Source organism: Rhinatrema bivittatum, chromosome 2 (assembly GCF_901001135.1).
Source record: "Rhinatrema bivittatum chromosome 2, aRhiBiv1.1, whole genome shotgun sequence".
Taxonomy (NCBI): domain Eukaryota; kingdom Metazoa; phylum Chordata; class Amphibia; order Gymnophiona; family Rhinatrematidae; genus Rhinatrema; species Rhinatrema bivittatum.
In genome coordinates, this window is record NC_042616.1 from 36473438 (window position 1) to 36498976 (window position 25539).

The 25539-nt window shown below is 44.3% G+C and overlaps 1 protein-coding gene across 1 annotated transcript in view; it reads right to left on the bottom strand.

Moving 5' to 3' along the window:
• The window catches only part of LOC115083822 (zinc finger protein 271-like), a 103631-nt gene extending 79064 nt beyond the window's left edge, over positions 1 to 24567 (bottom strand). The window contains exon 1 of the mRNA XM_029587846.1: positions 24051 to 24567. Coding sequence (XP_029443706.1) covers positions 24051 to 24074 — 24 coding nt within the window. The 5' untranslated portion in view covers positions 24075 to 24567. The remainder of the gene's footprint in view (positions 1 to 24050) is intronic.
• Positions 24568 to 25539: the final 972 nt, after the last annotated feature.

Sequence of the window (25539 nt, forward strand, 5' to 3'; positions counted from 1 at the left end):
CCCCTGAGCTGCAGTATGTTTTCCTTTGGGATTTACTAAGCTGCAGTAACAAGCATTCGAGTTCAGTGAATTCCTCCCCCCCCCCCCCCCCCCCCCCCCGGGAATATACCAAAGATTAGTAAATGCCCCTTAGATTGTAAGCAATCTGGAGAAGGGGCCTCCCTACTGCACCTGAATTACAGGCCGATACGGTACACTGTGTTCCGGTGGAGCGCACTGTTAACCCGCGATCAGATGCGCGTTTTGGACACGCTAGCTTTACCCCCTTATTCCAAAACGCGCGTCCAACCCCCTCGAACCTAATAGCGCCCGCAACATGCAAATGCATGTTGATGGTCCTATTAGGTATTCCCACGCGATACAGAAAGTAAAATGTGCAGCCAAGTCGCACATTTTACTTTCAGAAATTAGGGCCTACCCAAAGGTAGGCCCTAATTTCTCTGGGCACCGGGAAAGTGCACAGAAAAGCAGTAAAAACTGCTTTTCTGTGCACCCTCCGACTTAATATCATGGCGGTATTAAGTCAGAGGTCCCGAAAGTTAAAAAAAAAGTAAAAAAAATAGAAAAAAAAATTTGAAATAGGCCCGCAGGTCAAAAACCGGACGCTCAGTTTTGCCAGCGTCTGGTTTCTGAACCCGTGGCTGTCAGCGGGCTCGTGAACCGACGCCGTCAAAATTGAGTGTCGGCTGTCAAACCCACTGACAGCCGCCGCTCCTGTCAAAAAAGAGGCGCTAGGGACGCGCTAGTGTCCCTAGCGCCTCTTTTTACTGCCGGCCCTAATTTTAATAAATTAAAATACTGTATCGCAAGCACAGGAGAGCGGGCGCTCGCCCAGTCTCCCGCGCTTTTACTGTATCGGCCTGTTAGTAATTTGCATTGAGCTCGGATTTGGAAAGGCAAAAATCACTCTCACCCCATTTTTGATGTGCTACATTTAAATTCAGGGTATATTGCAGAAAAATAGGAGTACATTATCTCCTTTTTATCTCTAGGGGGTCCATGTAACTGTGTTCAGTCCTATTAAATTTTTCATCAGTTTCTGTGGTGTGTTTCCTGTGGTGGGTCCATGAACAGGTTCTCCAGGGCCTAGGTAAGAGTGGGCACCATTTTATTCAGGGGCGATGTGTAGCCAGTATGGATTTGTCTTTTCACTTCTTTTCATATTTAAATAATAGCAGTCACCCTGCTGACATCTGATGAAGATGTTATACAATGAGGACACCTTCACAAGAATGAACCTTGCTCATAAGCCATGGAATGATTGAGATGATCTCAATCTCTCAAATTTACTATTAATGGCCTTCTTAGTACTCACATTCAGGTCGATACAGTAACGTTCAGTTAAAGATTCCCCGTCTGTAACGTGCTGGGAGCGCACAATACAGACGAGTAAGGCGGTCCAGCAATACAGTCTCCAGTTTCACGCGTCCTTAGCGCTTCCTAAAATAAACACATAACCCTTTCCGCACCCAGCATGTAAATGAACGAAAAAGCTGTATAATGAAGGAATTAGCTATTCCCCTCCGATACTGTAACGGGCGCTGATACTATCTCCTCAGTAACCCGCTGTTCTGCCGCGGCCTTAACGTGCTAGTTTACCGCCTCCCCCTAGTAGGTGTTAGTGTAGTGTAGTGTAGTGTAAAAAATTGCTTACCTGCCCTGGTCCCCGGTCCAGCCGTCCGGTGTAGGCCCAGTCCGGTCTCCTGCAGCCCCGTCCGGTCCCCTCCTCCCGAAGCAAAAAAAAAAAAAAAAACCGAAAAAGTAGCAAGGCTCGGGCCTGCTACGGTAGTCCCTTCTCCCTTCCTCCCGATTTTGCGGGTAAGCGGCAGCGGCAGCGGGGGGGGGGCAGCGGGATCCGGGGGCGGGATCCGGGGGGGCAGCGGGATCCGGGGGCAGCAGCGGCAGCGGGGGGGGGGGGGGGGGGAGGGCAGCAAAGAAGCAAAAAAAGCGGCATCCGGGATCTGGGGGCAGCAGCGGAATTGATGCCCGTGCGATTTTGGCGCTCATGGCATGAGCGCCAAAATCGCACGGCCATTCATCCAGGCAGAGGGAACCGGTGGCGAAAACGGCCCACGGTTCCCTCTGCCTGGATGAATGCACGGCCCCTGCCGGAATGGATGCCCGTGCGATTTTGGCGCTCATGCCATGAGCGCCAAAATCGCACGGGCATTCATCCAGCCGGACACGCGCCCACCCATCCAGGCAGCGGTGGGAGCCGGACACGCGCCCACCCGCCCCCCGGGATCTGAAGCCATCAGCAGGATCGTAGCTCCCCCCGACGAAGACGAAGATGGCCGCCTGCACGGGGGAAAGTGTGCAATTGGCCGCTGAAGACGTGACGTCACATCCCGTGACGCCAAACGTCATGACGTCACGTCTTCAGCGGCCAATTGCACGCTTTCCCGTGCAGGCGGCCATCTTCGTCTTCGTCGGGAGGAGCTATGATCTTGTTCCTGATGGCTTCAGAAAAGTAAGTTACTTTTGCGACTTACTTTTGGGATCTTGACAGATCCCAAAAGTAAGTCGCTTTTGGAAAAAACCAAAATTGTCGCTTTTTGAAAAAAAAAAAATTGCTTTTGGTTTTTTTTTTCTTCTCTGCCGCCGCTGCTGCCGCCTACCCGCCCGATCGAACACGCACCCACCCGCCTGATCGAACACGCGCCTTTGATTTTTTTTTTTGCTTCGCCGCTGTGTCCCACCTCCTCCCGGAGCAAGGCTGCTTTCGCGCCCTGCTCCGGGAGGAGGAGAGACACAGCAAGAAGTAAGTCGCTTCGCCGCTTCCCTCCTCCCGGTGCCTGTCATTCCAAATGTCATTTGAAATGACATTTGAAATGACAGGTACCAGCGCACCCAGGTTACTGTATAGGTGCTGTATTAAGCGCCTATACAGTAAAATGGGTTGCGCGGGCATAACCCTTCCCTATCGCTTCACAGCCGCGGCATGCATTTGCATGCAATTAGAAGAGAGTATCGGGGACTTAGTGAAGAGAACTGTGCGTGCGGGGAGGAAGGGTGCGCCTGACACTGCCGCACTGTTTCTACCGCGGCCTTACTGTATCGACCTGATTATACCAAAGAGAGGCCCCCCCCCCCCCCCTTCTGAAGTTCATAAAGTGTAACCGTAACAGGCAACATATAAAGATGCACTTTAAAATTCTTCTTCATCAGACCGGGAACACCCAATATAATTGGGTCTATTTCGGTATCTTTCTGCCACATTTTCTTCATCTCTAACTACATCTCTTGGTATTTAAGGATCTTTTCTTTCTCCATACGATCCTTAGAATAATTACTGGGTACTGATAATTCAATCAACAATGCTGTTCTTGTGTTCTTCTCCTTCACCACAATATCTGGTTTTCACCCCCATGTGTGGCTTCTCTGATGTATCAGAAGATCTCTCCTCGCGTTATTTATTTATTTATTTAATACCTTTTATATACCGGCATTAGTAGGAAACATCATGCCGGTTCACATGACAACAAAAGGTTGGAAAATACATTATAACAGGGCGGTGGGGGAGGAGTAACAGAAACGAAGGAAGGCAAGAAAATAAAGATTGTTAAAGCTTTTCTCACAGTCTGTGCATGGAAATGGCCTCTATCATGTATGGGTTCTCTGGTATATCAGAAGACTTCCTTTTTGAACAAAGCTTTTCCCTCAGTCACTGCAAGTAAAGGGTCTCTCTCCTGTATGAATTCTCAGGTATCGAGTAAGCGTCCCTTCTTCCTGAAGCTTTTTCCGCATTCGTAGCATGGAAAATTACTTTTCCCAGTGTATATTCATAGCTGCTTAAAAAGATCTCTTTTCATTCAGAAACTTTTCCTACATTGCTTGAATGAGAAGGGTTTCTCTCCTGTATGGATTTTCTGGTGCATCAGAAGGCTTTGCTTCCGGATAAAGCTTTTCCCACATTCAGTGCAAGGAAATGGTCTCTCCCCTGTATGAATTCTCAAGTGTTGTGTAAGCCCTCTTTTGTCCCTGAACCTTTTCCCACATTCAGTGCATGGAAACGGCCTGTCCCCGGTATGTATTCGTAGATGCTGAATAAGATCTCTATTCTGTTTGAAACTTTTCCTACATTCCTTGCATGAGAAGGGTTTCTCTCCTGTATGAATTCTCTGGTGCATCAGAAGGCTTTGCTTCCGAATAAAGCTTTTCCCACATTCAGTACATGGAAAGGGTCTCTCTCCAGTGTGAATTCTCAGGTGTTGTGTAAGACTTCCCTTCTGACTAAAGCTTTTTCCACATTCATTGCATGGAAAGGGTCTTTCCCCTGTATGTATTCGTAAGTGCTGAATAAGATCACTTTTCTGACTGAAACTTTTCCTACATTCCTTGCATGAGAAGGGTTTCTCTCCTGTATGGTTTCTCTGGTGCTTCTGAAGATATTCTTTTTTAGTAAAGCATTTTCCACAGTCAGTACAAAGAAATGGTCTCTCTCCTGTGTGGGTTCTTTGATGCATTATTAAGTTTCTCTTCCGAATGAAGTTCTTCTCACACTGAGTACATGCAAATGGTCTCTCTCCTTTATGGATTCTCTGGTGTTTCAAAAGATTTCCCTTCTGAATAAAGCTTTTTCCACATTCAGTGCAAGGAAAGGGTCTCTCTCCAGTGTGAATTCTCAGATGTTGGGTAAGACTTCCCTTCTGCCTGAAGCGTTTCCCACATTCAGTGCATGGAAAGGGTCTTTCCCCAGTATGTATGCGTAGGTGCTTAATAAGATCTCTTTTCTTTCTGAAACTTTTCCTACATTCTTTGCAGGAGAAGGGTTTCTCTACTGTATGAATTCTCTGATGCATCAGAAGTCTCCCCTTCCAAATAAAGTTTTTCCCACATTCACTGCAATGAAATTGTCTTTCCCCTGTGTGGGTTCTCTGATGAATTATTAAGTTTTTCTTCTGAATGAAGTTCTTCTCACACTTAGTACATGCAAAGGGTCTCTCTCCTTTATGGATTCTCTGGTGTATCAAAAGATTCCCCTTCTGAATAAAGCTTTTCCCACATTGAGTGCATGGAAAGGGTCTCTCTCCAGTGTGAATTCTCAAGTGCTGTGTAAGGCTTCCCTTCTGCCTGAAGCTTTTCCCACATTCAGTGCATGGATATGGCCTTTCTTCTGTGTGGCTTCTTTTAGATATTACCAGGTCTGGTTTGTCAAGATCACATTTCCCATATTCACTACAGAGAAATGATCTATTGTTGTTAGTGTGCATCTTCTCATTTACTGGGCCAGGGTCCTTCTGACTGAAGTTCTTGCCACAGTCTGTACATGTATGTGGTCTCTCTCCTCTATGAAATCCATCTTGTGGCTTTAGAGTTCCCTGATCCATGTACAAGTTTCCACATTCATTACATAAAGACTGTTGCTCTATTGTCTGGTTTCTCTGATGTTCCATACTGTGGGAATCATTGGTACTTTGCGCACAGTGAGTCACACTCTCAGTGCAGTCTCCTGCTGGGTTTCTTAGTCCTTCCTCTAGTTTATAACGAGTCCAGCAGTTTTTCTCCCAGTCACAACATGGGCAGGTGTCCCCTCCATCTTTCTCAGAAATAGTTTTAGTCACCTCCTCAGGATGTATTTCCTCATGTCTTCTCTCAGACTCATTGATCTCTGGATAAGAAAATAAAGGACAGACATTAACTGATGTGAGTGAGAAACACAGTGACAATGGTCAAGGTTTTCAAGCATGGACATGTTTCAGGGGACATAAGTAGATCTGGTGTTCAGGACATCCTTAATATTCATATATATTTGCACAAATATGGCCTAAGAAGAAGCCTAATTTGCATGGCTTGCTTACCATGAACATCAGATCTGTATGTAGTCCTTAAATAACCGAAGACTTAAAAGAACTTGGGAGTTGCTTAAGCAGTTGCATCCCCTCTTGTCTGCAGCATTTTGTAATGACTCACAGTTTAGCACAGTGTTAAAGAGCACTTCCCCCTTTCATTCAGAAGTGACCCAGTGTCCCAGCATGGTGTCGGGGTCACTCATCCCTCAGTGCCAGTACTGACCCAGTGTCTCAGCATGGTGTTAGGGGCATTCTTCCCTCTGATCCAGTACTGACCCAGTGTCCCAGCATGGTGTTAGGGGCACTCTTCTCTCTGATCCAGTACTGACCCGGTGACCCAGCATGGTGTTAGGGATACTCTTCCCTCTGACCCAGCACTGATCTACTGTCCCAGCATGGTGTTAGGGGCACTCTTCCCTCTGAGCCAGCACTGACCCAGCGTCCCAGCATGGTGTTAGGGGCACTCTTCCTTCTGTGCCAGAACTGACCCAGTGTCCCAGCATGGTGTTAGGGGCACTCTTCCCTCTGATCCAGCATTGACCCAGTGTCCCAGCATGGTGTTAGGGGCACACTTCCCTCTGATCCAGCACTGACCCAGTGTCCCAGCATGGTGTTAGGGGCACTCTTCCCTCTGATCCAGCACTGACCAAGTATCCCAGCATGGTGTTAGGGGCACTCTTCCCTCTGATCCAGCACTGACCCAGTGTCCCAGCATGGTGTTAGGGGCACTCTTCCCTCTGATCCAGCACTGACCCAGTGTCCCAGCATGGTGTTAGGAGCACTTTTCCCTCTGATCCAGCACTGACCCAATGTCTCAGCATGGTGTTAGGATCAATCTTCCCTCTGATCCAGCACTGACCCAGTGTCCCAGCCTGGTGTTAGGGGCACTCTTCCCTCTCATCCAGTACTGACCCAGTGTCCCCATATCGTGTTAGGGACTTCTGCACAACTGTCTGCATTTTAATGTTGTTATGTCCTTAATTAATTAAGATTGCTAACGGAGTAGGGATGCTTAAACAAAAGTCCTTTAAATTAATGTGGTACAGCTAAAGTTAATTTGGCTGGATTATTTACTAGATTACTTTTATAGATCAATCCCTGATTGATTTCTGGTGTGACAATGTCTGTTGTCCTTTTACATGGGATAAGAGTCTATAAATCAGTGAATGTGCTTAGGGATAGGTGGGAGGGAGGGTAAAGATACTAAAAATTTACCTTCCCTTGGTTGCTTTTTATCAGGCACATACAAACACACTACATATGACTTAACTTTCCTTTTTAATTAAGCACACAAACTAAAGAGTAATTCACCCAGGGCTTAATTTTTAGGGGAACAGCCTGGAATGGAGCTTCACCAGACTTAAGAGGCAGAGTGGCAGAAGCGTCCTACCCCAGCCCCTCCCCTCCAGGTAACCTGCAAGGAAGAGGGAGGTGAGCCTGGAGCAGACTGAACAAAGAACATCCACTCTCTCCATAATCTTGCCCTTCTCCTCCTGCTCTGCAGGGAATAGGAGGAGAGGATGTGATCCTGAAGCAGACACTGCAGCATAAAGAACAGACACACGTTTAGAACGTAAGAAGTAGCCATACTGGGTCAGACCAAGTGTCCATCAAGCCCAGCATCCTGTTTCCAAAAGTGGCCAATCCAGGTTACAAGTACCTGGCCAATACCAAAACATTAAATAGAGCCCATGCAACTGATGCCGGTAATAAGCATTGGGTAATGTCTAAGTCAACTTTATTACTAGCAGTTTATGGATTTCTCCTCCAGAAACTTGTCCAAACCTTTTTTAAACCCAACTATACTAATTACCTTACCACATCCTCTGGCAATGAATTCTAGAGCTTAATAGTGCATTGAGTAAAAAAAAGAATTTTCTCCAATATGTTTTAAGTGAGTTACTTGCTAACTTCATGGAGTGTCCCCCCTAGCACTTGTATTATCTGACAGAGTAAATAACTGCTTCATATGTACCTGTTTTAGTCGTCTCATGATTATCTAGACCTCTATCAAATCCTCCCTCGTCCATTTCTTCTCCAAGCTGAACAGCCCTAACCTCTTCAGCCTTTCCTCATACAGGAGCCATTCCATCTCCTTTTATCATTTTGGTCGCCCTTCTCTGTATCTTCTCCAGTGCAACTATATATTTTTTTTTTTAGAGGCAGTGACCAAAATTGCACACAGTACTCAAAGTATGTTCTCACCATGGAGCGATACAGAGGCATTATGACATTTTCTGTTTTATTCACCATTCCCTTCCTAATAATTCCTAACATTCTGTTTGAAGCCTGTGAGCAATAGTGCTGCTAATTGCCAAGTCTTTAACCTTAGCTATTACGCTACTGCTCATATGTTTCAAACTTGTGCTAATTCAATGTCTTTTTGTTTCTATTACCCAAGGCTTAATTTTTGAAGAAACAATCTAGAACAGTGTTCTGCTACTTTTTTTTTTTTTTTGGATAGGAGGAGATGCAGCAGAGCTGATTGTGTTCTGGGGGTTGAGCACTGGTGGAGACTGGTGATGGACAATAGAATAGGATTTCTTATTGTAAGTCTGACAAGCTTGGCTAAGGTAACTGTAAAACAAGTATGGGAAAGGAGGAGGTAAACAACAAATCTGTGGTGAGGGACTTAAAGTCACAACAGAAAGCAAGCTGTTTCCCACTCTAAGCTATGTTTTTCTTTCAGCTTCTTTTTTAAACTATAACAGATTACAAAAACAATTTTAGTAAGTTGTAATACAGTATTCAGATATAGTCAGTCACATAAACATGAAATTCCTTTTTTCTTTTGTGTTTCTTCCCTTCTTTCCCTCCCCTATCCCTCCTTACCCTCTATCAGCACTATCAGCTTGCAACCCCTCTCACGATAACCAAATCGATAATCAGATATTCATAGATGGCATTTGTTCCTTATGCCTCCATTACTATAATGACGCTGTTCCATCCCTTCCCTACAACCCATCCCACCTCCACCCCCACCCATATATTAAGAGGTACATCAACATCTTAATGACTCAACAATTAATATACTATAGAAGCTCAAACATTTAATACACAGATTTAGCATGGGGTGAGAGACCCTGAATATGTTTTTGGAATTGGAATGTCCACCCCAAGCAAGACAGGAAGTGAGAAGAGAAAATAACATCAATCAGTTCAAAAAAACATAAAAGGTGACTAGGAAGAGCAGCTGGAAAGGTATGACCACAAATGCTCGTAGTTTGAGCAATAAAATCCCAGACCTGCAGGCCCTAATGGTAGAGGCAGAATTGGACTTTGCTGCTGTTGCAGAGACATGGTTCATTGAGTCTCATGTTTAGGATATGGCCATCCCGGGCTATAAATTGTTACGGAAGGATAGAGAGGACAGAAAAGGGGGAGGAGTAGCTCTTTATGTCAAAAATAATATCCAAGCAACTGAATTGCAAGGGACGTGGGGTAAAGAAGAAGCAATATGGACCATCCTAAAGATGATGCTTCCATTTTTACTGGTGTGATCTACAGGCCTCCAACCCAAATGAATGAACTGGACAAAGATCTGATCGAGGACATCTAAAAGGTGGGAAAGAAGGGAGAAATGTTGTTCATTGGAGATTTTAATCTGCTGGATGTGGATTGGAGCATCCCTTCTGCGGAATCTACAAAAAGTAGCGAGATAGTGGATGCCTTTCTAGGCACTCTGCTCAAACAAATGGTAATGGAACCCACAAGGGAGGGTGTGATTCTTGATCTAGTGATCACTAATGGGGCTAATGTCTCTGATGTTCGGGTAGGACTCACCTGAGTACTAGTGATCATCAGATGGTATGGTTCGATATCATGATAGGATATAGAGAAGTCATACAAACAGCACAGTTTTGAATTTTACAAATATGGACTTTGTCAAAATGCGGATGTACCTAGAGGAAGAACTGAAAGAAAATGGGTGAGATAGAATAACAGTGGGAGAAATTAAAAGGAGCTATTGCAAAGGCAACAAATCTATATGTTAGGAAAGTAAAGAAGAGTAAGAGGAAAAAGAAACCAATCTGGTTCTCAAAGGAGGTGGCTGAAAAAATTAAGGTAAAAAGAAAAGCATTCGAGAAGTATAAAGGATCCTGAGAAAAGGAACCCAAGGAAGAATATCTGTTAAAATTGAGGGAGACGAAGAAAGAAATCAGGAAAGCAGGTCAAGAGGAAGAAAGAAGACTTCCGGTGATGTGCTTATAAACAAAAGGACGAGCCATCCTTGCATTCCCAGGCCTCTGATCTAAATCCTTCATCATCCTTGATCTAATCACAACCTTTCTCACCTCAACCATGGCTAAAGAACCCATTTCAAAATCCCTGCCGGCCATGTGGGCTGATCAACCCATCAAAATGCTCCGAACCGGTAAAAAGGCTCAGGCTAGTAAGGGGGACAAGGTGGAGGAACGAACCACAGAAGAGGAACGGTGGCCTATGCTTGCAACTCCGCTGGATGCCAACTCACGGTTAAAACAGCTTTTTGAAACCTCTACAAACTCACCTCCGAGAGTCAACAGCGAATTCGCTGTGGTCGTTGAAAAGATATCCAACCTTGTCTCCTCGGTGCAGGACAACACGGCCAAAATTGAGTCAATGGAGACAAAAATGGGGGAGCTAGAAATGGCTGCCACAGAGAACAGCAGAAAAACTGATAAGCTGGAGCAATAACTTTCTGCAGTGATCGAAAAACTGGAAGACCTAGAAAACTGAGGCCGCCGGCATAACATCAGACCTGTTGGTTTCCCGGAAGGAGACAAGGGAACGGACCAGGTAGCCTTTTTTGAGCATTGGCTGCCTGCTACCCCTGGCCTCACTGCAAAGGAAGGACACATTAAAATCGAGCGGGCACATAGAGCACTAATTCCGCCTGCAGGGCTGGGTGGCCACCCGCACACCATTATTACGCAGCTGCACCGCTTCCAGGACAGAGTTCGAATCCTGGACAAGGCTCGGAAGGCAGGCGAGGTCTTGCACCATGGCAAGAAGATTATGTTTTTTCAAGACTTTGCTGTGGCTACACAAAAAAAAAAAGCGGGCCGAATACGGGCCTCTTAAGAAGGATCTGCAAAAATGTGGCCTCGCATATGCACTTCTCTATCTGGCATGCCTCAAAATAACTCTCAAGAACAACGAAACCTGGATTTTTGACTCACCAGCGGAGGTACGGCATTTCCTGGAACAACTGGAAGCGCTTCGGCCAGCAAGGAGACAACGAGTCGCTTCTTCACATCGCAAGACCTGACTGCATATTTTAATTATCTTCTCCCCTTGGCTAAGGATGGCCTCATTACTCTTATTCACATTGTTTGTCACCTTTTGCTATGTTTTTCCCTTTTATCCGAGATCTGCTTATAATCATCAGTCTGGTGTGTGTGTGTGGGGGGGGTAAGGGTGGGAAAGAGTTTAATCCCTGATGTGTTTCCTGGTGGTTGGGGCGGTCTCTTAGTAGTTTGCGGGGGGGTTTCTAACTTTCTTATTTCTCCTTTTTATCTCCTTTCACATGATGTGTGCATTGCCTTTAACATCTCCCCTATACTTGGTGGCTCTGGTGTGTGGCCTTTGGCGGCGGTGCCCAACAGCTGATGTGCCGCCTGCCATGCAAATTAACCCGGATGATCGGCGGTGCCCAGCACAGGCCAGAGGCTGCACACCATTAATGGCATTGAAAACACGCCCAGAGATTACCTATACAGAATGGCATGGGATCGTCCGGCTTCAACGACCCCCATGAAATATCGGATACAAAAGTTCTCCATTTGTTTATTATAGGCCACGTGGTCAAGATCGTTTTCCTTTTCCTTACACTCTTATGGGGACAGTAGCTCACGCGCAGTGTCGCTCCTTAAAATGTTACTTTCTTCTATCGCCTCACGACTGCCTCTTCTGTCAGGCAGCCGGGCAGGGCTAAGGCAGTGTTGCACTGCAGCTCCCCGGGGGGGGGGGGTTGTTCTTATCTTTACTTTCCTATTCACTAGTGGGGATAACACTATCGCTGTTCTATGGGTTTAAACAATCCTTCCTGCACATTTTTCTTCCATCTTTTCGATCTCATGATGCTCTCCTCCTCAAAGAGGGGAGATCAGGGAAGTTGCACGACCGCAAGGGGTTTCACGAACGGCTCCCACACCGTAGGGTCCTCTTCATACGCTGGAGGGGAGTGGTTTTGGACTGGGCGGGGGTGGGAGGGTTAGCCAGGGTTTTTGTTTTCCTCTAGAGAGGGTGGGGGGGGGGCTCACCTCTCGGATCTCAATTTATTTCCTATCCGAGAGGCAATGAGCCTACAAAGAAAGGATATGGGGTTGAATCTTATTGGTGGGTTAAATTACCAATTTGCGGGTATGGGTTGTTTGGAATTGGGGGGCCTTATTTAACTTACCAAGGGTGTTGGATTTAGGTTGGTGGTTTAAATCAAGGCATTTTCATCTCTACACTCACTGGCTAATTCCTTCACTCAACGACTTGCTGGAGGTCTCTAGGTTCAAGTTTGCACGCTACAGTACTCTGGTCGTCTATATTATAACTACTCTGTGGTACGGGGCCATGTGAATTTTTTCCCTCTTTGCTGACTCTCAGTTCTCCTCTCTTCTCTTTAGAAATCACCTAACACTTCACTATGACTGAGCACATTAACTATATCTCTTTGAATGTTAGGAGGATCTCTTTCCCAATTAAAAGGAAAAGGATTTTGCAAATTGCATGAAGGAACAAGGCCCAAATTCTCCTTTTGCAAAAGATGCATTTGACGTCGCAAGAAATTATAGATGGGTCGCGTGGGAGTAGTTTATTATTCCTCTTATACCTCATGTAGCAGGGGAGTTTGTGTTTTAATAGACAAAACTCTACCCCTAAAGGTTAAAAGATCATATGCTGAACCTGCTGGTCGATATGTTATCCTAGAATGTACTATTAACTCCACGACCTTCACACTTGTAAATGTTTACGGGCCAAATGTCGATCAGCAGGAATTCTATCAGCACCTAACTGACAAAACAGCTTCCTTCGGTTTTGAAGTCTTGGTCGTTGGAGGTGACTGGAATATGCCCAAACCCAGAAATAGACAAAACCTCTAAAATCGGGCTGGGTTCCACTAGCTTCACTAATGACATTGATATTATTACCACCTTCCGTCTGGTAGATATTTAGAGGCAGCACCACCCCTGGAAGTGAGACTATACTTTTTCTCACCACGACACGCCATGTATAGCAGAATTGATTGACTATTTTATGTGCACACCCCGTATTTATCCCAAGATGTCAAATAGTACAGTTCTCTCAAGCATGGTTTCTGATCACCACCCGATATTAATTCAGCTTTGACTTAACTCTGCAAGTCCTAAAGCTTTCAACTGGCGCTTAAATACCTCTTTCCTTGGCGATAAAAACTTTTCAGACTTGGTTAAAAAGACAGTCCTGGAATTAGTGAATTTAACCCGGTTGCTGACTATAAACCTGGGCTTTGGTGGGCGGCCTTCAAGGCTTTCCTACACAGCAGGATTATAGCATATGCAAGTTACTTACAAAAAATATGTAGGCAAAAAGCCCTTGTTTAAATTGCAAAATTAGAAACAAAACAGAAAAATGACTGCTCTCCACACTAAAGTCTCGAGATGGATAAGATTGGGAGTGCTTTAAAATACTCCAAGCTAAAGTTTTCTAAGCACAGGGACAAGCCCGGTACGATGCTGGCCAGATGGTGAAAAGAATGGTGGGCGTCACATATCCTTAGCATTTGGGACTCATAGGGTAAACTAACTTCTGATCCAAGGGAGACTGAACAGGTTTTTGTACAGTAGTTCTCTAATCTTTATGCTATGTCTGAAACCCCACAGAAAGAGGGTGTCTCCCGATTTCTGGAGGGTATTCGCCTACCCTCGGCTGTCTGATGAACAGGGTGAAAAACCCGCGGCTCCTATCTTGTTGATGGAAATACAAAACGTTGTGGTGGCATTACTAAAGGGGAAATGCCTGGGACCGGATATTTTCCAGATTGAGTTCTACAAGAAATACTTCATGGATGTCGCTCACTTCCTTTTTCCATTATTTCAAAATGCAGATGAATCACCCTCAGCACTGAGCGACATGACCAACGCCACTATTACTCTTATCCCAAAGAAGGGCAAAGACAGTTCAGATTGCAGCTCCTATCGCCCCATATCATTACTAAACTCCAACTTAAAAATTCTAGTGAAAGTACTGCAGTTGCACCTGGAGGTTGTTTTACTGAGTCTGATCCACCAGGACCAGACCGGTTTCGTCCGGGGCAGGATCTCTACTGCTAATACTAGATGTCTGTTTAATGTCTTACACATGGCCAAGCGGGGAGGAAGGCTGGCGCTTATCATATCTCTGGACGCCAAGCCTTTGATAGGGTGGATTGGCCTTTCTTGTTTCATACTCTCGAGCATGGTTTGGCCTCTGTTGGAAACAGGATGCTGGGCTTGATGGACCTCTTGGTCTGACCCAACATGGCAATTTCTTATGTTCTTATGATAGAAGACAGCGTCAAGTGGAGAGAGAACAGTGTTAAGCGGAGTGCCACAAGAATTGGTGTTCGGACCAGTTCTGGTTAATATCTTCGTGAGCAACATTGCAGAAGGGATAGAATGTAAAGTTTGTCTATTTGCGGATAATACTAAGATCTGCAACACAGTGGACACTCCGAAAAGAGCAGAGAGAATGAAATGTGATTTAAGGAAGCTTTAACAGGGATGAAGATATGGCAGGTGGATTCAATGCCAAGAAGTGCAGAGTCATTCATCTAGGGTGCAGTAGTCCAAGAGAGCTGTATGTGATGGGGAGTGAAAGGCTGTTATGCACGGACCAAGAGGGGGACCTTGGGGTGATAGTAGGTCATTCAGTCCCAATTTCCCTGCTCATGATAGGTCAATATACTCTTCACTAACCTTACAGATCACAGTGATAGTGTCTAGTGATCCAAAAATGGTGAGACAACGTGAGAAGGCGATAGCTAAACACAGAAGAATGCTGGGCTGCATATAGAGAGGAATAGCCAGAAAGAAAAAGGAGGTGATAATACCCTTGTACAGGTCTTTGGTGAGGCCTCACCTGGAGTATTGTCTTCAGTTCTGGAGACCGTATCTCAAAAGGGACAGAGACAGGATGAAGGCGGTCCAGAGAAAGGCGACCAAAATGGTGGGGGGTCTCCATCAAATTACTTATGAGGAAAGGATCTAAACATGTATACCCTGGAGGAGAGGAGGTGCAGGGGGGGGGGGGTATGATACAGACCTTTAGATGCCTGAAAGGTTTTACTGATGCACAATTGACAAACCTTTTCCGGTGAAAGGAAATCAGTAGAACTAGGAGTCATGAAATGAAACTCCAGGGAGGAAGACTCAGAACCAACATCAGGAAATATTTCTTCACGGAGAGGGTGGATACCTGGAATGCCCTTCTGGAAGAGGTGGTAAAGACAAAAACAGTGAAAGAATTGAAAAGGGCATTGGATAAACACTGTGAATCCCTAAAGGCTGGAGGATGGAAATGATGACAAGAGTGCATGGGGGTAACTTGCTGGGGTGGCAGTTACTTCCTTTAACAAATAAGCCTTCATACTGTCAATTGAACTCCATCATTGCTCTCTGTTTCAGTGGAAGAGGGAACAGGGAATTAGATTCAGACAGCAACCAACAAGAGCCCTGACCTTTATGGTCTGGGAAACTGATAAGAATGGAAATAACCTGCACGACGCACAGATACTACCATAAGTTTGCTGGGCAGTCTGGATGGACCATTTGGTCCTTTTCTGCTGACATTTCTATTTTCTATGTTCCCATGTTAGCTGTTAAGAGGAGTAATGTAAGCCCTATGCAAGAATTAAAAAATCTCTCTCTGAGGTATTCATTCCCTGTGAGGCCTCTTATCTTTTAAAACAACCTAATAAGGTGTTCGCCGACAGTATAAATGATAAAGCCAAGTCACTACAAGAATTGGACATGTCTGCTGTTTGAAAAACCGTTCGAAGTTTTGAAACGGAAACCGTTTCCACTTCTTACACCAACTATAAGTGTTCTATTTTACAGAACAGATCAGAATCAAATTGAGTGCATTTTATAACTCCTTTATAGTGTCTCAGTTATAAATAAGCAAAGTGGACAGCATGATTATAGGCATAACAATCCTTCAATTGTTGAACATCAATATCCCGCCATTGGGTTCTAACAGGTGTTTTATTTGTGTAATCCCCAATTTCGCCCAACTAAAGAAATTCTTCATCTGTTCTCCTGCCAGGAAAAAATTGTTGCCCTGAATGAATAAGAAGGGCAAGACTTCTGGATTTCCTCCAAATTTCTTAAAAATATTTTTCCACAAATTATTAGGAGAACGTTTGTTTTCATTTCTTTGACCAGTTTGCTGTTATGGAAGTGGACCCTTGTTTCGAGGTAGAGGACTACCGTCGAAGGGCGAGGCCTCTTGGACTGTAGAGACTTGCTAGAAGTCTTCACCCTGGAAGCACGCGACCCCCCCAGGAGGAGCCCATAGGGGTCCGGCCGCTGGGACTTAGGCGACTCCTCTGAAGACTGTAGAAAGTCTGGATGCAGGCGCCTCCTGCAGGTCGTGGGTTCCAGACGGCTGGCGCCTCCAGCAGGTCGAGACAGTCTGAAGACGGAGACGAGGAAGAGTCCAAACCGGTCCGAGAATCAAAACACCAGCGGGGTCCGAGTCCAGACCTTCTGGCGAGTAAATACCCAAATATTTGAACGCATCAGAAGCCCATTTGACAAGAAAATCATCCTCCTATCAGATCCGTATCGACTTTGGTTAAACCAGGAGCTCGGACTTTTGAGATGTTCAACTTGAATTCTGAAAATTGACTAAAATGATCAAAAACATCTCATAAGCAGCACAATGAAGATTATTCCTGCACTCACCTGAGCAGCTGCTTTTTCCAGTTTTTCTTTCCTTTGATCCCGGCTCATCCCTGATGTACGGCTCTTCCCCTCGTTCAATGTGGGATATAATCTCAGGGGTGACGGATGGAGAGCCTGTTCCTGGGGTAAGAACATTGCATTGGGTTTCACAGAGTAACCAGTGCTTAGCACACAATATCACTGGTTACTTTCTGGAGCTCCATAATAAACAATAAAAGCAGCTACGCAAGAATGACTTTTCCATAGTTTGTAACCTTATTGCATATCAACATGCTTTTGGAAAGTAATCATAAGAACATGAGATTTGCCATACTGGGTCAGACCAAAGGTCCATCAAACCCAATAACCTGTTTCCAACAGTGGAAAATCCAAGTCACAAGCACCTATAAGGATCCCAAGAAGTAGAGACATTCCATGTTGCTAGTTCTGGGGATAAGCAGTGGATTTCTGCAATTGCATCTTTTTTTTTCCCAGTCACATTTATTGAATTTTGAAGCATTAAAAAAACAGAAAAGAAACAAGCAATAAGAAACACCAAATATACACTTGGAAATCGCTTACAACAGCAGTGAAGTCTCTTAGAACATAAACATAGCTTCTATAAACTCCCTGTTTTCCCCCTCCCCCCTGCATACAATTATAGAAAAGAAATGAATGAAAATGGAGACAATAAGAAGAAGAAGAAAGAGAGACTGATATGGAGCAAGTAATATAACGAAAGAGAAGATTGTAAATAATAACTAGCTCCAATATATATTGAGTGATTCATTGGGGAACATATAGTATTCCAAACCGCTGGAGAGAGATAAGCAAGACAGTTGTCCCAAACACTCAGCATAGTATTAAACCACTTCTGGGAACAAAATTTAGCTGTGAGATATTCAAAGGTCAGAGGTTTCACCATTCTATGAAACCTACAATCCAGGTGGGGATGTTGGCTGCTGACCCATGCAGAGAGCATTTACCTTTTTACCAATCAACCCGGCCTTTTCCAAAAATAAATCGATGTTGAACCCCATAAATTGATGGGGTGAGATCAAAATTGCCAAATGCAGCTGCATCTTGATAATGGTTTTACAGACTTTTCTTCCAGGAACTTGTCTAAACCTTTTTTTAAATGCAGCTACACTAACATCTTTCACGCCATCCTCTGGAAAAGAATTCTAGAGCTTATGTTCTTAATTATGCATTGAGCAAAAAAATATTCTCTCTTGTTAGTTTTAAATCTCCATCTTAGTAACCTCATTGTGTGTCCCCCATCCTTTGTACTTTTTGAAAGAGTAAACAACTGATTCATTTTTACTCGTTTCACTCCACTCAATATTTGATAGACCTCTATCATATCTCCTATCAGCTCTCTTCTAGCTGAAGAGTCCTAACCTCTTTAGCCTTTCCTCAGAGAGGAATCATTCCCATCTCTTTTATCATTTTGGTTGTCCTTCTCTGTAACTTTTCTAATTTTGTTATGTCTTTTTTGCAGAGCCGAAGCGCGGCTATGGCCAATATGGTCACGGCCACAGGCGCCGTACCAAAAGGTACCATAGCGCCGCTGTCATGTGGGGTCTCAGTAAATGGAAAAGCAACGCGGCCCGCCAGTCTCGCTGAGGATTCTGGCGGAGCCGCGCTGCTTTTCCACTCATAGGCGTCGGAACAGGAAGACGCCTACAATGGGAGAAGCCTCATTGGTGGCAGTGGGACTGCGCATGATTTCGAGAACGCTACTGCGATCCCCTCACTCACCCTCCCTGCTCCTGAAGAACCGAAGGATCAGGCCTTGCAGTGCGGGCTGCTTCTTCTTCCTCAGCTGTCGGCATCTGATGACTCGGGCACCGGCAGCTGGAAGGGAGGAAGCAGCCCGCGCTGCCAGGCCCGATCCTTCCGTTCTTCAGGAGCAGGGAGGGTGAGTGAGGGGATTGCTGTAGCACCGTGGGGGCGAGCAGCGTTAAGGAAATCATGCACTAGCACCTGCGGTGAGTGAGGGGATTGTGAGTGAGAAGGTGTGGGAGGGGAAAAAAGGCTGGGGAGCAAGACTGCTGGGAAGTGGAGGTCTGGAAGAGGAGGGCCTGTTCAGTAAGACTGCTGGGGAGTGGGGGATCTGGAAGGGGAGAGGGGGTTGGGACCAAGATTGTTGAGAAGTGGGGGGAAGGGGAGCAAGACTGTGTGGGAGAGAGAGAGAGCTTGCATGTCTGTATGTGTGTAGGAGAGAGAGAGCGAGCATATGCCAGTGCTTGTGCAGTTTCCTATTTTTTGGGGTTTTTTTCATTCAAATCCTTTTTCCATTTCTTGAAAGAAGTTCTTTTAGCTATTACAGCCTCTCTCACCTCACCTTTTAACCATGCTGGAAGTCGATTAGCCTTCCTTCTGCTGTTTCTAATGCTTGAAATACATCTGATCTGGGCTTCCAAGATGGTATTTTTAAACAAGCATACATAACATAACTCAGTAATTATGGCAGAAAAGGACCACATGGTCCATCCAGTCTGCCCAGCAAGCTTCTTATTGTAGTATCTACCACTCTATGCATGATACTTCCATGATTCTCTTAAGGCACCAACGACATAGGAAAATGTGGGAGGGAGGTTCTGGAAGCCAAATTTAGGCTCTTAGGTAGAAAGCTTAAATCCAGAACCTCCAGGGTAGCATTCTCTGAAATGCTCCCTGTTACACGCGCAGGTCACCAGAGGCATGCAGAGCTCCGGAGTCTCAATGCGTGGTGAGACGATGATGCAGGGAGGAGGGATTCAGTTTTGTTAGGAACTGGGGAACTTTTTGGGGAAGGGGGATTCTCTTCCGAAGGGATGGGCTCCACCTTAATCAGGGTGGAACCAGACTGCTGGTGCTAACCTTTAAAAAGGAAATAGAGCAGCTTTTAAACTAGAACAAAGGGGAAAGCTGACAGTCACTCAGCAGCGCACGGCTCGGAGGGAGGTATCTTCAAAGGATACTAATGATGCATTAGAATTAGGGCATCCCGACAGTGAGGTTCCAATAAGAAGAAAAGTAGTCCAAGTGCCTGTAACTAAAAACTCACCTGAGCTAAAATATTTCAATTTATCCCTATCAATTAAAAATCAGAATGAAAATACCAACAAAATACAAACTTTTAAATTTTGTATGCTAATGCCAGAAGTCTAAGAAGTAAGATGGGAGAATTAGATTGTATAGCAGTGAATGATGACATAGACTTAATTGGCATCTCAGAGACATGGTGGAAGGAGGATAACCAATGGGACAGTGCTATAAGGGGGTACAAATTATATCGCAATGACAGAGAGGAGCATCCGGGAGGCAGGGTGGTGCTTTATGTCCAGGATGGCATAGAGCCCAATAGGATAAACATCCTGCATGAGACTAAATGCACAATCGAATCTTTATGGGTAGAAATCCCTTGTGTGTTGGGGAAGAGTAAAGTGATAGGAGTATACTACCATCCACCTGGTCAAGATGGTGAGACGGACAGTGAAATGCTAAGAGAAATTAGGGAAGCTAACCAAATTGGTAGTGCATTAATTTATTTTATTTATTTATTTAACAGATTTTTATATACCGGGGCACGTACGTAACATCACCTCGGTTTACATTCAAACATTAAATCAGCATAGCGCTTTACAATATAACATCATAACTGAAAGAATACAATACCATGTATAACTTTGTATTAAGAGAATAAAAATCAATATATGAGTGTCTGTGGAAATAAACTAGGATGAATAGAAGAAGACTCAGTTCATTAATAGTAGGCTTTTTTAAATAACCAGGTTTTTAAGTTTTGTTTAAATTTTTTGTGGCAGAGTTCCTGGCATAATTCAGAGGGCATGGTGTTCCATATTGTGGATCCAGCAATGATGAATGAACGTTCTTTCGTAGAAGAAAGATTGGTCAGATTAGGCACGGGGATCTTCAGTTTAGCTAAATGCTGGAATCTAGTTGGGCGGATTGATGTTTTGAATTGTAGATGATCGGTGAACCAGAGCATATCTCTGTTGTGAATGGCTTTATGTATAAGCGTCATGGATTTATATATTATCCTGGAAGCCACGGGTAGCCAGTGCAAAGACTGAAGTGCTGGAGTGATGTGCTCATGGCGGCTTGTGTCGGTGATGATGCGGGCAGCTGCATTTTGTAACATTTGCAAAGGTTGAATTGTAGTTTTAGGTAAACCTAGTAGCAGTGCATTGCAGTAATCAATCTTTGATAAAATAGTTGCTTGTAAGACTGTGCGGAAGTCAAATTGGTATAATTAATATAAATATTAATATAATTAATAATGGGAGATTTCAATTACCCCAATATTGACTGGGTAAATGTATCATCAGTACATGCTAGGGAGATAAAGTTCCTGGATGGAATAAATGACAGTTTTATGGAGCAATTGGTTCAGGAACCGACAAGAGAGGGAGCAATTTTAGATCTAATTCTCAGTGGAGCACAGGATTTGGTGAGAGAGGTAACTATGGTGGGGCCGCTTGGCAATAGTGATCATAATATGATCAAATTTGAATTAATGACTGGAAGGGGGACAGTATGCAAATCCACAGCTCTTGTGCTAAACTTTCAAAAGGGAAACTTTGATAAAATGAGTAAAATAGAAAAAGACTGAAAGGAGCAGCTACAAAGGTAAAAAGTGTGCAAGAGGCGTGTTCATTGTTAAAAAATACCATCCTAGAAGCACAATCCAGATGTATACCACACATTAAGAAAAGTGGAAGGAAGGCAAAACGATTACCGGCATGGTTAAAAGGGGAGGTGAAAGAAGCTATTTTAGCCAAAAGATCTTCATTAAAAAATTGGAAGAAGGATCCATCAGAAGAAAATAGGATAAAGCCTATATTGTCTCTGTATCACTCCATGGTGAGATACTGTGTACAATTCTGGTCGCCGCATCTCAAAAAAGATATAGTTGTGATGGAGAAGGGCGACCAAAATGATAAAGGGGATGGACCAGCTCCCCTATGAGGAAAGACTTAAGAGGTTAGGATTGTTCAGCTTGGAGAAGAGACGGCTGAGGGAGGATATGATAGAGGTGTTTAAAATCATGAGTGGTCTAGAATGGGTAAATGTGAATCGGTTATTTATTCTTTTGGATAATAGAAGGACTAGGGGGCACTCCATGAAGTTAGCATGTAGCAGATTTAAAACTAATCGGAGAAAGTTCTTTTTCACTCAACGCACAATTAAACTCTGGAATTTGTTGCCAGAGGATGTGGTTAGTGCAGTTAGTGTAGCTGGGTTTAAAAAAGGTTTGTATAAGTTCTTGGAGGAGAAGTCCATTACCTGCTATTAATCAAGTTGACTTAGGGAATAGCCACTGCTATTATTGGCAGTAGCATAGGATAGACTTAGTTTTTGGGTACTTGCCAGGTACTTGTGGCTTGGATTGGCCACAGTTGGAAACAGGATTCTGGGCTTGATGGACCCTTGGTCTGACCCAGTATGGCATGTTCTTATGTTCTAAGGGTAGTAACATCCATGACCGATGTAATGTCTTAACCTTTTGGCTGCTTCTTTCAGTTTTTTCCTCTTTTTATCATAGTCACCCTTTTGAAAATTAAATGCTGTTGAAGTATTTTTCTTTAGTGACCTCCCTCTAGTTATAAGTCAAATTTGATCATGTTATGATCACTATTCCCAAGTGGCTTTTGGGAAGTAATCAATAAACAGTTCATCATAGACTCTAACTCAATATGATTTCTAGCGCTCACAGCCACAGTATGTTTTTACTCACTCTGAGACTTCATCAGGGTAAAAGGGTTCATATGTTCAGCATAACATAAGAACATAAGAATTGCCATACTGAGTCAGACCAAGGGTCCATCAAGCACAGTATTCTGTTTCCAACAGTGGCCAATCCAAGTCACAAGTACCTGGCAAGTACCCAAACACTAAACAGATCCCAAGCTGCTAATGCCGGCAACGAGCAGTGGCTATTAAGCATATTGTTAAAAATGTGACTTGGAAAGATCCCAAGCACTTGATCATCTGTGCATCTACTTATAATATCCAGGGCACAGGTCCATAAGCCCCTCTTCCCTTCCCCTGAAGTTTTCATAATTAAACATCTCAGTCAGGATCAGCAGCTTCCCCTCCCTCAGGAACAATCAAACAAGATAAGAGAAGATGGGGAGAGCGAGAAGTGACAGCAGTGCAGCTGGTGGGCCACACTGAAACCATCTTCAGGCTGGATTGTGACACGAGGACCTTGTGTCTGTTAAGTCTGCTCTCTTCCTCTCTCCCTCATCCATTTTATGCTTACTCTGTTTTTTCTCCCTTACCTTTCCTTCATTCTTTATATTTCCTGCTCCTTTCCCCTGTTCTTATGACTGTCCCCTGTCCCACCCATTCCCCCAACATCCTCCTATATTTCTCCTTTTATCCTCAACTTTCTCTCTTCCCATTTTCTCTTTCCTTCACAGCTAAATTGTTCCTGAATTTTTTTCTGTCCTTCATCCCTTTACCCTTTCTACTGCCCTCTATCACACGCTCTCACATTCCCTTCATTCTCTCCCATCCCTCTCCTATATATTCATTGTTCTCCTCTACCGTGGTCCTGTTCCTCTCACCCATCTTTCTCTCCCTCTTCCTTCAGCCCCGTCACTATCCTCCTCCACATATTTTAGCCCTTTCTACCTTTCTCTTGTGACTTTATCATTTCCAGTTTAAGCCTCTTCTTTCTTTCTTTGTTTCTGCCCCACCCTCTTAGTCTCTCTCTTTCTGGTCAGGATGTCATTCATATTGGAAAATATCACAGAAAAGACCTGGATTATAGTCAACTGCAATAACAGAGGCTTTTCACTCAATTTATAATCAAATAATATTCTGTTCCTCCCCCTCCCACAAATATTTTTCTGAAAAAAAAAAGAAAAGATAAAATATCCCTTCTTACCTAATGAGCTGAGCATCTGATAATTCTCCTTCATCACCTCCTTGTAAAGCTCCTTCTGCCTGTTATCTAAATCCTCCCACTCCTCCTGGGAGAAATAGACAGCGATGTCCTCAAAGGTTACTGGGACCTGAAACACAAACCGGAAACATTTTCAGCACCTTCTGCTTCACATCCATCAGGAGAGCTCCCAGTGCTGAGGCTCAGCAGGGCAGGGGGAGAGGTTTCTGGGTGTAAATAATTCTCAGTCACATAACAAGTGTACCAGAGCAAGATTATATGAACTGGCAACCAGTTACACACAGAATCTGGGATAGAAAGTCTTGCTTTTTGGGGATTCCTGATCTCCCTCCTTACTCTCGAGAAGGTCCCAAAGTCTCTTTTCTGCTCAGGGTCCTATAAACTGCAATGTCCCAGGCTAGAGAGCTGCAGCAGGGTTTGTACAGAGAGGGAAGGAAGTCGGGGGCAATCTCCTACCTGAGCAGAAGCTCCTGCAGGCATTTTCCTCTCTGCTTTTGCTGCTTTCAGTTTAACAAATGAGTTGGGGGCTCTTTCTCAGGCTGGGGAAGAGTTGAGTGTTTGCCTCTTGCAGGGCAGCTCCGGGGCAGGGAGAGGGCAGAAACTGAGATTTGGGGGCTGAAGATTTCAGGTTTCCAACTTTAAATCTGCAAATGAAAAGGATGAAAGAAGAAAAGACTCTTTGTGTCTCTCTCTCTCTATGCCTCCAGCACATGGGCAGCTCCTCTTCCTGCTGGCGGACGCACTTTACATAACCCCTGGACTGCATTCGAAAAGTGAGTTTCCCTTTAAGAAGATTGAAGAGAGAAGGGCACGGAGCATGCTCAGTTGGATGCTGTTGCTGACCAGCAGCCATGCTTGAGGGCAAGTCATATGCTCGGAAGGAACTGCCCTTGGAAGAGCATCACATAGCCAGCAAGAGATCTGGGACAGGGAAAGGGTTTTCCTCAGTTCTGCACAGGCCCCGGAGGAGATCAGCAGACCGTGTTGGCCGGAGGCCAGTAAAAATCTGAGTGGACTATGGGATTCCTGAATGCAAAAGAGTCAGAAGAGTACTTTATTAACCGGATCCCTGTTGTTCTTTCCTGTTCCGAAAATCAGAAAGATAAATTGCAGAAAAATCCTCCTTTGTTTTCATTTTGGGGTCAATCCTCAAAGATATGCGCTGGGTTCGGGCACGTAAAATAAGTGGACATACGCATAAGTAGCCAGCACGAAGGCAGGGGCGTGTGCTGTCGTGCAGAAAGCTACACCCGAACAAAAAAGGCACATTGAGGGCACTCCGGGGTGGGACCCACAAATACTGGTACATTTCAGTATTTTGGAAACACAGATGACGTCTCCTCATCTATGTATATGTCTATGTATAGACACTTATGTAGCGACCAAAAAAAAAACTGGAGAACAGGATCGGTGTATGTAAAAGAGCCTTTATTCTGACAAAATGCAAGCCCGACTCTGGCCGAGTTTCACTCTTTATGGAGAGCTGCCTCAGGGGCTACTAAAATTAAAATAAATATTGAAATTAAAACATACATATAGAAAACAATATAACACATGTATGTATGTTTAAAGATTACATGTAACAGAAAACATAAAAGGTATACATCAACACATAAATGTGTATTCATAAAAATAAGAATAAACCTATGTGTGTGTGCATCATAATGGAAACAGAAGAAGCACCAAAAGAACAGAATGAATTGCGCACACGTAGATATGGGTAGGGTGTTGTAATTTGGTGGCAAATGAGGTGGTATTTGATACTCGTCAAACAAAACAAATCTTAGTGTGACTTAAAAGGAAAAACTTTAAAGAAGTGACTTTAATTGGAAACTAGGCCAGAGCTGGGCTTGCATTTTGTCAGAATAAAGGCTCTTTTACATACACCGATCCTGTTCTGTTTTTTTTTTGGTCGCTGCACAGCCATCTTGGATCTGCTTCCAGT